Source organism: Amblyomma maculatum, chromosome 10 (genome assembly GCF_055883805.1).
Source record: "Amblyomma maculatum isolate TAMU_Amacu chromosome 10, ASM5588380v1, whole genome shotgun sequence".
NCBI classification, from domain to species: Eukaryota; Metazoa; Arthropoda; class Arachnida; order Ixodida; family Ixodidae; genus Amblyomma; species Amblyomma maculatum.
The window spans coordinates 52544498-52558146 of NC_139353.1; the positions used below are offsets into that span (position 1 = coordinate 52544498).

The following is a 13649-nucleotide window of genomic DNA, read 5'->3' on the forward strand; positions in this document are numbered from 1 at the left end:
GAGCATCTGGAGAGGTTTTAGATTTCGACAACATTGAATAGAATGAATGTACGAAACTTGGAGACAATGAATGCGAAGTCTTTTTGAAGCGAAAGCTTAACTACGCCAGGTAGGGTCGAGCCGTCGGGTATGCACGCTTTTCACCTTGAGGAAGGTGTAGAGGCATACCTTCTGTGTTAAGCCTGGCGGTCGCCATGTGACTTTGGTGCAATCACGTAGTACGTCAAGTTTCACATGACTACTTTCAGGTCAAGGTAACGTGACATGGTGGTTGCCATGTGACTCTGAGACACAGTCCCGTAGGCCAGCAAGTGACCCGTGACCACTGTCAAGGTCAAAACTAAGGTCACGTGACCTGCTGGGCAATATGTGACGTGGAAGTAGAGGGCGCTAGAGGGGCGATACGGGCCCTAATAGGAGCCCCCGCGCTCCTGTCTAGATTGCATCACTGGCCAAGATGGAGGAAGACGAACACCGCACTATAGTAGCGTGTTGGAACGCAAAGAAGGCACGTCGGAATGAGGCCCTGAAGAGGCGGTGTGCCAGAGACCGATGAAGAACGGTCTTTAAGTTTAAAGAAACACATAATGTGTTTAATGCAAGTTTGGCAATGAGCATAGCCATGTCAATCAAGCTTTCGCTTCATTCCAGGGTTAATCAAAGTCAAAGCACCAACTAATATTTTGCCCCAGCCTTTGAATCGGCGATCTAATCGCCGAATAAAATAACGTTGGCGTTCAGTCTTCTCCACAGTGCTCCACACCGGTCATGAGCCGCAACATTGGCGCCAAGTATGGCGGCGCGCTACGTTACAAGCAAATAAACGGTTGCTTGAAAGAAGAAAGCCAACGCCACCGAGTGTATTGCTTTCGAAAAGTTGTTTAGAAGAATCTGACGCCGCACGAGAGCATGTGGGCGAAGAGAGAGAAATTCTAAACACTCGGCAACAATGACGTCATTACAAGTTTATCTGAACTACTCCGGAGCATTGAGGAGAAGACATAACATTTAATCGGGATTACGCCATGATTTTAAATGCAAGCGCAAAAAACACTTCACAAGCTTTACCTACTAATTTCGTACATTCTAATCGCTGTATTCATCCTAACTTAAAAGACACTTATCCTTATAATATAATGACAGAAAGCCTAAGTAAACGAAAATCCTTGACTCTTAATGTCAGTACTAAATATGGGCTTAATTCCCGCTTCCCCTTGTATCTGGTCGTTCGTCCCAGCGTTTTACGCATACAGCCTCCATGGAGCATCAAGCTGAGTTATTTTGATTCACGGTGAGGAAGTGCAAGCTAAGCATGCTTTTGGAGCACTTAACAATTCCCTAGATTAATTGATTCTACCACAGCGTTCACTGCGAAAGTATTGCTATAGTACTGCACATAGACATATTTAAGGGAACATTGCAAGAAGCAGCAAAAAGCTTAGCAAACGGAGAAATTATGCTCAATGCTTCTACATAGCATCACACTTGTGGGATGTCGCCTTCCATTCTCACTGCCTATTAAACCGGCGTACGACTTTTGCCATTATTTTCATTAATTTTTAGAGGCTGATTCGCATGGGGTGGGATATGTTCTAACGTTCACTGACCTGGCACTTCTTTTTTTATTTTATTTTGTTTATTGAATACGTGCATCGCCTTCTTGGTATTACAGCAGGGGGGTAAACATTAAAACACTTGGAAGTACAATGAACATGATACGCCAAAAAACACACATACAGACGTAGCAAAATCAGGCACTCAGGGCACGGTAAAATGCTTCGTTTGATGAGAGTGAAACAATTCCATGCGATAACACATTCCACTGGAGAATGTTCGCGGAGGAAATGAATGCCTAAAAGCGTCAGTCTTAAATGAATACTCTTTAACCTTGAAGATGTTGCCTTTCCTGTTTGATATATAAGGGGGCGGTTTCAAGTACTTCTCTCAATTCCATTAGGCCTGGGACAACGGAGATCATCTTATCTACTTATTAATCCAATTACTGGTGCTCTGCTAGAATATCACGAAAAAATAAGCGCCTAAAAAGTTTAACTATAGCTTTCTAGTGAATATAAAATCAAGCCTATCTATAGGTCATCTATGGTTCGATGTAAAGGTGCTAATGTACGTTGCATTTAAACGCGCCTCCTGTTTAGGAGCTACAACCGGAAAAACACCTTTAAGGCTGAATAAGCTGCTAGATTGGTTCAATTTCTTGATTATTTCTATGTTCTTTCTATTTCTCTTACCCATACACTGATATAGACAAAAAGCCTTGTAAAAGAACTGATAAAATATACGCGTTGTCAGAATCTTGATGTAATATTTAGTCTGAGTATAAGTCTCAGTATAAGTAATTCCAGACGCGAAATGAACACCTTTTAAGCTGTGCAGAAGATAAAGATAGCATGGAGATAACATCAAATAGCTATTTATATCAGAGTTATTGAAAAAAGGCGCTGCCATATCGTAGGGCTATATATATCGTAGGATTTTTAACATAGGTCTTAGTCATTATAAATTCGGCAACATCGACGTGGCACATCACTTTTTCTGCAACTGTAGGCGTCATCGATGCATAGAAAAGGATCGTCCTGCCCTCCTTACTTTGACAGCCACAAACTTATTACCGATGAAATAGAAGACAAACGGGTCAGAGATATTTCATCTGCCGCCAGTGTGAATGCGATTGACAAAGAATTTCTCCCACTGTAATTCACTTGATGTAACCCTTCTGACGTTAAACACAGTCGTCTGGAAGTGAACGGAGCCACAGCATCCAAGAAAGCATTATTGGAAGAAATTGTGCGGTCACTTATAGTTCGTCTCACAAGATATCTGCAGCACTGCGAAAGGCGGAGGAGCCTTTGCAATTGTTCTCCTAATTGCTTTTCGCCCCTGCGCGCTATAATAGAGAATTGGGCTCTTACTGTTACCCCCGCCAATTTGGAGGGCGAGAGGCTGGTAAGAGCACAATTGCCTATTGTAGTTCACTTGATCCTGATTGGACCGGGGTGCCTCTGCCTTTCTCAGTGCTGCAAACAGCGTGTCTGTGGGGCCTAGGGATTACGTCTCTCACTTGGGAGGCTGAATCTATATCACCCTCCCATATGGAAGGAAAGGCCCGAGTTGGCAGCTCCTGCCACACGTAACGTCAGGCAACCTTACGTCCACAAATTGAGCCTCCATGTCAGCTGCTTGCTATTACACTGCCAGTGCCATGCTCGTGATGTTTGGCCCACAACGCCAACTCTGTATGTCTCCGGTGAACGCGGCCTTTAACGCTATGGCGTCGATATTGAGAAACGTGAAGTGCATTTTCGCAATTAATAGATAGCTAGATAACAGATCGTTTTAGCTCGTTATGATCCACGCATGTTCAGATCCGTGCTTATAGCAATCATCCTGATTTAAATAACATAAATTGCTTCCCTGTTTCGGCTTTTGTTCATCAGACTGATAAAGCGTCAAAGCGCGATTTATCTCTAAGCACACACTATACATACATGCACGAGTTCGTGAGACATCGCGACTCAGTGCATGCGATCCAATTTTCTTTATCACCTTTCATGTTTTATCCTTTCCGCCGCAATTATAAAAGAAGCGCCTGCTGTAAAGAGGTAAAATCACAAGAAAAAATTATGAAGGGCCTTGCACAAGTTCCCATTATTGCACAGCTTTGATCAATTTTCCTTCACTTACGATATTGTACTAATCGCGGAGTCGCATTGTCCGCTTGAATTCAGAGTGCAACACAGGTGCGTCACGTCCGTTCAGATCAAAGCGGATGCTCTCAGTTACTGCCCTATAGGAAACTTCCGCTGCAGAGCAATTACTATTTGATTTACAGTAGCCTTGACCTCGCACATTCTAGTGGCATACTTTTTGTTGCATGCTCTGTTTCGTATGGGGCACGTCGTGCCTCCCAAGGCGGCTCCTGATCGCTCTGCAAAACCTGGTTTGGCTTCGCCTTCCTTTTCTCACTGCGAGCTGTCGCTAAAGTAGCATTCAGTGTGTAATCCACGTGAACTAATATACGCCATGCTAAAATAGAGTACGACGCTACAATCCGCCTTTTTCACAAAATGTGGCGCTCCCTGGGAGTGGTTGAAAATTCGTCTGCTACTGGTTGAAAACGTCGTTGAGAGACGCAGCCGCCTGCGAAATGCCGCCGTCTGTACTTGACAGGTACCGCCATCTGTCGCATACACCTCACACCAATATGAACTGCACAGGGCCCCTGATATTCCCTCCCGCGGCGCCGATCGCGGAGGCTATAAACTGCGCAGCTGAGACTGATGGTGTGTTTTCAACCAAGGGAGGGCGCGCATGCGCAGAACGGCCTTGTGAAAAAGGCGGATTACTCATCGCCCACACCACACATGGAAACCTATCTATAAGAGGTATTAGATTTCAATAACCGGCCAGAGGGTATGGCTGCAAACGCATGCACAGGATTGCTTCTGCACGGAAACCAGTTGCAATCGGTTTCCTTTGCAGCAAATTGCAACACGCACTGGCTTGCTCATGGGCTCAGCTCAGATAGAAAATGGCATAAAATACCGCGTTATACAACTTGTAAATTACATATGAGTTTCCACGTATCTCGAAGCACTCGTTTTTCAAGAAAGCGCGACGGCATTACTATAAGAACTCATCAATTGCAGCCGGATGAACCAGATGTGGATTTTGGATTTAGACCGGCAATTTTCACCAGCAGGGAGTTAGGGACGCACTTGTCTCAAGAAATAGGTTTTGTGGCAAGAGTTACACTATGGTAGCCACTTCGCTTCTTAGCAGTGATCGCACTTCCGTCGTGGTCGCAGCTTGGCCTCGTTACACTGACCTTGAACCAGTGAGAAGAAAAAGAAAAGACAAGAGGAGGAGGAGAAGGAGGAAAAGAACAAGAAGTGGGAGGCGGTAGCTGGCTGCTGACATGGCCGAGCACTAACTGGACGAAGGGCTTCCTGACATTAAGTTTGGCCCGAGCTGCCAACTCGGGCAACGCTGCTGAACCATTATGTGGAGGGAAAGCATTAGCTGCGGGTGACCGAGCGTTCTTCTCTTTTTCTTCTTCCTCAGCCCACATATAAAGTCTCGCTTTAACCAACCGATATGAACATGCCTTAGTGGCCCATAGGGGTAACGTGAATGCCAGGGTCCTAGTAGGCTGATTCTTACATAACTGTCCCATGTGAAACGAGAGACCCAAGTTGGCAGCTCCTGCCAGCTTGGGGTTATCTACGGGGGTCGTCTAAAGGTCAAAGGTCAAACGTGGTTACCCCGGGACTACGCTGACGCCTTGAAAGTGCGAGTAGTATTGCTTTCGCATTAAAATAACATGTTAGAAATGGGGAGCACTTTCTTTCTGGCGGCATATTGCAGTACGGTGCACGTTCCTGACAGCAGGTGTTGTACTGCGGCGACTTCCGGCGCACTGCATGAACACGTGCGACCGCTGAGCTGCCATTGAAAAAGGCAGCGACCGCCAGTTCCACGAACAGTATTAAGGCAACACTGATTTTCACCTCGACTCTGCTCACTCGATAGAAAGTGCTTCATTCTACACCACCAAATCAAATATCTCATAGCTAGAATTATCTGTCCGAAGGTGAGCATTCTTACTTTCTCGTTTTAATTTTTACGTTTGCTGATTTTCTTCTGCAAATAATGTTTTGGTTAATCTGATGTACTCTATTTAAGCGATAATTCTGTTCTCAGATGTACAGGCCCACAATTATTATTCCAGAGTCTAATAAAGGTGTTAGAGAATGCTTACAATAATTTAGAGAGTAATGTCATTGTAACCGAGTTCCTAAATTGGATTCTGCTCACTGCTTAATTCTTGTTTAATAAAATTGAAATCTATCACTTTTCTCAGCTGCTATCCGCATTTACTTTTTATTTATTCATTTGCAAAAATATTTGAAAACTTGTCTTATATCTCATGCGTTCTGGAACTCTAGCTTCAGGCGTTGTAAGCAGCTGGTAAAAACACAGAAGGCCGTTTGCCGTTATTTGATCTGCGAGCCTGACTTCTTCAATAATGTTGCCTTTTATTTTATATGCTTTTTTTTAATTTCAGGCAACAGCATTGTAACAATAATGGACATTGCGAATTATCGCGACGTGGATGGCGTGTGGATGCACAATTTTTTCGAGGCAGATAAGATACGTCTGGCTATAAAATACAAGCCAAGACCAGGGGAGATTTTCCTCGTGAGCTTCCCCAAATGCGGAACGACTTGGACGCAGCACATTGTCTGCAACATTCTAACGCGTGCACAGCCACCCTCGGACGACGGGGGCTTCGATTCCATGACACAGTTCCTGGAATGGACCGGAGGGACATCCAAAGAAGCAGCAGCGAGAAATGGCCCCGCCGTCAGCCACCTACCCCCAGCTGGCCTTCGACCTGTTGCCCACGCGAAGTACATTTACGTCGCCAGGAATCCGTATGATGTTGCTGTCTCGTATTATCACTTCCTAAAGGGGTTAACTCCTAAGGAGATAACTGACGTATCCTTTGAGAGGTTCCTCACGCTATTCACTTCAGGTAAGGTAAGCACTATATTTACAAACGCTCACGCTATAGATTCGAACATATGCGTACAAATTCCACCTAGCCTCCAATGTGTGTGTTCCTTCAAATGCCACGAGCGTGGGACATCACTAATTTAAAATCGAACCACCTGAACCAGGCGTGCATTCAAGGAAGTGGCATGGTCCCGTCACCACTAAACAATTTGAAACACTGACCCTTTCTTGAAACCCCACATGCTTAGCCTCTTTCTACGGCTATTCAAGTCAGGGTGATGGAAAATTTTAACTTCCCTGTAGCTTGGAATAATACATTGTTTTAGAGGTAGCCCTTAAATATGATGACAAATTATTATGTATGGGTGGAGGTAAACATTACGGGCAACTATTGTTGTCATTTTTTTTTTAAAGCCAACTCTCTTAGCATAAAATATATCTCTACAGTTCGGGAAGTCTGTAGAAACTGCACAGTGATAGAGTGCGAGCATTATTTTCGAAGTGATATAATGCTGAAATTACTCAGCTAGAGAAACGCCCTCTCATGCGATCAGGTCCCACTGCGTTTAACGCTAAACATGCTTTAGGAACGATGTTTTACACTTAGTGTACACTGCGTATCGGAAGATTAAAGTACAATATATACATAGCCTCAGCTATGTATATATTCATCATCTTCTTCTCAGCTTTGTGAAATAAAGCAGGAAATGCGAGGTATCTGAAATAAAAACTCCAATTTATGAAAAGGCAACTACAGCATCAAAATCATCTGCAAAAGTCTTGAGCTTTATGGTGCAGTGCAACCTAACCGGAAAGTTTAAAGCTATTCTTGACTGGCTTCACGCAGAATCATATTTTCGCGAAGTATCTTTTCTTCTAACTTTGCCACAAATTAACAACAGATTGTTATTTTTTAAACACGCTTTTTCTAATAAATTCATATTTCGTACTTTTTTTTTATTTTGAAACGTACGTCCCATATAAAACTTTATAACATGATGTTTTATTTCTTTCAGCGTTTAAATTCCTGGCCTTGATAGAATTGAATGATGCGGGAAGAAAGTGGCTTAGAAATAGGGAAAAGCCGTTGAAACGTGGCTTAGAAACAGGGAAAAGCCGTTGACTGAAGGCAGTTGCACCCTCAGTGCTTACACTGTTGCGTTCTTTCATACTTTCAGTCCTTACATTTCAAATGAGTCTTTTATCAGCTATCGAAGAATGTGCCTTTGCTTTCTTTGAGGGGCTGATTGATCTCACTGGGTCTTGTACTCCATGGCAGAATATTGTGACAGTGCTGTTTTGCGCACAATTTAATTCCCACATCTTGTTTCGAACATTGTTTAACAGCCTTACGCGGCGGCTGAAAAGTTACACCGAAACGCAATCAGATTCTCAGCCTACCATATTTTCTATGTTTCCGATAGATTTGCCTTATTGAAAAATATCTTATTCTGTTGCTTTCGATGCGACATCCGGGGTAATTGCGTACCGCTAAGTTGCAGCTTCTGTTTTTTTTTTTTTTTTTTTCATTGCTTCCTTGTTTGTTCTTATTTGCAGCTCCTTTACGGGGACTACCTGGACCACGTTGTGCCTTGGTACGAGTACCGAAATGATTCAAACGTCCTGTTCTTAACCTACGAAGAGCTCAAGAAGAACTTCGAAGAGCAGGTGCTTAAGATTGCCGACTTTCTCGGCAAAGAACACGGAGAAGCTTTACGACAAGACGAAAATCTTTTTAGAAAAATTCTCGATGCCTGCAGCTTCGAGAGCATGCGCAATATTGTGAGAGTGACCCCTTTTCAAAGAGTGGGGCAAATCCAGCAAATGGCCCAGGGCACAACCGGCCAGCAGCTGACTCCTCCACCAATGTTCCCAGAAATGCATGAAGGGTCACGCTTCGTCCGCAAAGGAGTCGTGGGTGATTGGAAGAACTACTTCACGCCTCAGCTTATCAAGATGGCCAAAGATTGGATCGCTGAAAAGACTCGAGGCAGCAACGTCATGAGCCTTTGGACCAACTGCGACCTTCCGTGATGAGCACGTGACATATTCTCTGGGCCAGTAAAAGAGCATAGATCCATGGCAAGAACATTTTTCTCTGAAGCCTAACGAGAATAAAACTTTTTTCAATCTTTTTTTCCACATATCTAACTATTGATCGACGAAATTTGATGCCTTCTCAACCGTCTGATCCGGAGACATTCAAACTGCGGAAGGCGGCGCCTTTTAAAGCTAGCTTCCTCTAAAATGATTGATGTAGGCCTTTATAGAAGTTTTGCATTCGGCTTCAGTGGGCCAACAGGTAGAGAGCTCTTTCAGATTGCTTATAAACGCTTGGTATTGCGGAATTATGAAGTGAAGTGATAGTGCTATTGGGAGAGGGGAGAGGGGGGGGGGGGTAACTGAAATCAGACCTAGATGTCTAAGAGCCTGTCGAACCTGTATAATGTTCGACATAGTTATGGTGTGCAGTTTTGAAGTATAACTGGTATTTGATAGGTTAAATCGCTACTGCTAAGTATCACCACTGCATTGCTACCTGCATGGAACTTAGATCCACAGAACTGCAGTTAACAGCTGCGCTGGCACGCCGTGGATTTCTAACGTACAGTGCAAACTTTCTTCCACGTGCTATTAGTATCTCATCCCAGCTATATAAACGAAAATCTTATCATAATGCGTTGCGTGAACTTCGCAATAAGTAACCTATGTGGCAGGATAAACGGAATTTTTTTTCTCTAGCGTCAGCTAAGTGCATACGTTATCAAAGTATTCATGGGACAATTGCAGCAGGCCTCCTAACCCAGGAAGTTTTCTAGATATAAGCAGCTTTAAAAAAGACAGTTTGAACAACTTTTGATCTGCTCGGCAGGTTAAGGTTTATTTTGCAAGCTTGGTTAAGGCAAAGTCTCTACTATGAGATTATTTCCTTCCGCTTATACTACTGGGCACTAGTATGGGGCATCACAGGCAAAGTAAACTACAAAACATCGTCTAGTGCCCTTAAATAAAACGGAGTATGCCTATCAAAAAAGGTAGTGCCTTCGACCGGGCTGCTGATAGCGCGAACAACAAGAGTGTCAAGCTGAACATCCGGGTGCACCCCACGCACTCAAGCTACACGCATGCCTGTCCTCTTGAATAACGCAGCGCGAATCAAAATGTTGTTCTTTCGTGTGCTCCGCTTTTTTGGGGGGGCCCTAGTACGTCCTGCAAAAGAAGCATATTCGGTTTTTAACGAACCAATGCGATATGAACGTAAATTCCGACTGTTTTTAATATATAAACAATTGTCTATTACGAACGTATTTCATCCTAGTCTGGCGAAGTACTGTAATTGAATATCATGTGACCAGATACAAATAACAAGAGGGCGATTATGCATTTGGAGATGTAGAATAGGCAAAACAAGAGGTCGTAACAAGTGCCGAGAGCAGTCAATACATGATTAGCTACCGCTACTACTAAAAACCTATCTCCAAATACTTTCCATTCAAAACAATTCTAGATACGTTACTCTTTCGAAAGGCAAGTCAGAGAAGCACTACTGCGAAAGTCTGCAAATTAATATCGAATATCTGCTCCAACTAATGCCTTGAAATCGTTATTCAATATATTGAAACCTGAAAGTAGAACCTGAAAACAAAAAGGAAAGAAAACGGCAAAAAAAGCGACTTGGGTCATATCGCTTGTTATTAGAACTACGAAATTATTTAATTTGTAGTTGTGTGTCCATCATGCATTGCTACCTGAAGGCAAAAAATATTAAAACACACATGAACATTGTACCTAAGTGTTCAGCTGCTCGAAGTTATCATCGTGCTTGCACCCTATATTTGATAGCTTTTGTGACAAGGACGGTTTAGCGTGTTTTTGTATCACCTAAGAAAAAGTGTGATCACAAAATATATGAGCAGGAGAATTTCTAGGCATCTCTTTTTCCGTATTTCTTTTTGTCGCCACTGCACAACTGTGACATCGGTTTCGCCTCTGTCGATAACGTCGCCTGCTGCGGCAGCACAAATTACTCTCGCCACTCGGCTTCGACTTGAAGCCTCCGGTCGCACTACTGGCGTGCTCTAGTGACTCACGAACACAGATGATTCATTCTATATGAAGCAACCTTATGTCCATAGAATAGCCTCAATTTGCTTAATATATGGCAGGTATGGGTTATATACAAAAGAAGCATAGTCAAGAATTTTACAAATTAGGGATTTATACTTTAGTATGCTAGTTTGATTCTTAGATTGAGTTAATGTTCGTCTAAGATATTCTACTTTTCTTAAGGCTCTATAACTAATGAATTTAAAATTGTTTAGATTATTATAAGATAGAGGTTGGTTGCAATAATTTCTAGTTACTAGTTACATAGTAACGTATTCGGAATGTACTTGTCTGTAATTTGATAGTATTTGTTTGCCATAAATAGTTTAGCCAATAACAGTAGCCCTTATTGGGTGAGGCACCTTATGGACTCTGATCTGATTATAAAGACAGAATGAATATATATGAAAAGAACCTCTAAAAAAAAACGGCCCTTGGTTGAGTGCAGTATCGGTATTTCGGGTAGCGCACATTGCGGCGCTTTGACCGCGGGAAAGAAAAGCCACAAAACTTACTTTATAGTAGAATAAATCGCCATTAATAGTAAGTATCTGAGCGTAAAGATGCCCCAAATACTGAAACAATGTGCAATAAATAACCACTCAATGTATAGTCCTGCCTGCTTGATTTTATGCGCAAATAATTGACGAGTCGACAGGATGATTGTGTATATTATTTTTTTAACTCAAACGGTGACGTGACTGCAAACATGTTTTGGTTACTCTACTGATCCAAACCATCTGTTCTATTTAGTATCATATGCGTATCATTAATTGCAACTAACTGAAATTTAATTTTTCATTCAAATTTTCCCTGACAATGATGTCTCGATGAACCACTTTCTTAGAATCCGTTATAGCCTGATGGAATGTAGTTTGTTTTCTTTCTTTATATAAAGTGCTTCGAGTTATAGATGGGGCCCACTTAAATGAAGAAACAAATGCCCGATTCTCTCGACATATAGATGGCCGCACTAGCCGCCCTTGACATGCATAGCTGTTCATGGGTTCCTGAAAGAAGAGATGGCCACAATGTACTTTGCAGTCTGTGTTTGTTGTTTGCTTTCGCTGATGATAAACTATGTAGGAGTTGCAAGTTTACTTTTCCTTAAAGAATGTTGTGTATCATAAGGTTATGTTGTATGAATACCACGTAACCAAATTATACCCTCTATTTCAAGCTAGGTTTACTTCAGTCCTCATCATAACAAACAATAGCTACAAGATTTCTAACATGAAATTGGCGTTACTAAGTCTACAGCTCAAGCGTATAAAATCAGTCTGCTGATTCAACTGCAAGGAGAATGACGCCTACCACCACACTGAGTTTAAGTAGCTTTTGGGCACGATATCCATAACCTAGATGTTTTTTCCTCCGTTCCGCAACATAAATTTATAGTGTTAAATGAACAGAAGCAGCGTGAAGTGCACGCAGGTAGGGACTCGTCAGTTCCAATACAGAAATAAAACATTTGCAGCCAAACAATAGAATACTGTCCCCAAAGTACTCACAAATGCGGTTAAAATAAATCAAATCAGAACGGTACAGAGCTACCCAATGCTCAAAGTGCCTTCGATTTAACGAACACCAGCAGTCTCTCAGCTCATAAAGTGTTCCTGTATTACATCCGACTTATTGCCTGCCTTCTGGTAATCCATACCGCTGACCTTAAGTTCTGCAATCTTTGGAGTATAACACAGCTGCCCTATTTTCATGTGTTATGCTCCGCCACGTACCGCAATGAGAGTCCACTGGCTCCACATCACATACTTGAGCTAAAACACGCAACACGTAGTGCTGCAACATCTCTCACTCTCTCGTCCTCTCCCCTGCACTACCATCGTTTCACTTCACTAATTTTCTGGCTGCAACCTCTGACAGGTGGCAGGCAGCCACTGGCGCTGCACTGTGCTACCCGGGTACAAGCTTCACCTTTAAGTGTAAGTCGTGATAGCATAAAGGGGCAGCGTACGGCTTTGAGTACCAGGATGGATGTTGACACACACGGCAGCTTCCCCAGTTATAACAATGGGCATATTTTTGACAGTCAGAAGGATTCAGCTGCTCAGGAAAATGTTGCAGCGGATCGTCAGATGCATCCTGCACGAAGAGAACAATCCTCTTCGTTTTCGGGCGCAGTGGAGCGCGGGCACATGCCGCTGGCGTAGGCGATGACTACACGCGGTATTTACTTTGCGTGTAGCCTAGCCTTGCGGAGTTTTACCACAGCCACCTTCGTCCATAGCAGCAGACATAGGGTTCCCGCTAATTCCGCGACTGTCCAGGAGAAAGTGACTTAACAAGGAGGGAGGGAGATGTGCGGGACCCCACTCGTGGTAACCATGGCGCCCAAACTGCTAAAGTCGCTGGACTAATTAAACCGTTGAGGGGGAAATGTAGGGAAATGAGGATCTCTTTATGATACATATGATAATGAATCAAATATGAATCGAAAGCCAGGGAAAGCTTAGGGCATTATTTTCAATTTTTCCCTATATTTTGATTTTTCATATATGATAAATAAGCCAACAGCTAAATATTCAGAATTATTTATCTCTAGACTAGTTGCCTATTAGTCTTCTCAGTAGCCTAAATGCTCACCGCTGCCACCGGCGTTTTCATTACAAAACGATTGAAAGGTGATGGATGACACTTGCATATCCGGCTTTCCAAACATCTCATCTCAGCTATGATGTATCATATTCATTACGTTATTTTAAAGCTTCGTGGCTCACTTATTACTCACACATACATGTACCAAGTTTCAAGCTTTCTTATTGATAACATCTTCAACAACCGCTTTTCCATAGTTTGTCCACAGACAGGCATTACAAATATTTATTTTCATCGTATATAAAGCACGTGTTCTGGGCACCATGTGAAGTTTTCATACATTGTGTGACGTAACCGTATATTCTATGTAAATGTTCAGCATGGTCACCTGCTAGGACCCCGTGAGGGTGCTTGCAATATTGGTGTAAAATAAATAAATATACATACACCTG

At 42.8% G+C, this 13649-nt stretch overlaps 1 protein-coding gene across 1 annotated transcript; it reads left to right on the forward strand.

Annotated features, from left to right (window-relative positions):
* Positions 1-5517: 5517 nt before the first annotated feature.
* Positions 5518-8652, forward strand: LOC146176408 (sulfotransferase 1E1-like). Its single transcript, XM_084580968.1, has 3 exons — positions 5518-5611; positions 6086-6561; positions 8095-8652. Exons 2-3 carry the CDS (start codon positions 6106-6108, stop codon positions 8569-8571), a joined length of 933 nt encoding a protein of 310 aa, XP_084437094.1. The 5' UTR covers positions 5518-5611; positions 6086-6105; the 3' UTR covers positions 8572-8652.
* Positions 8653-13649: the final 4997 nt, after the last annotated feature.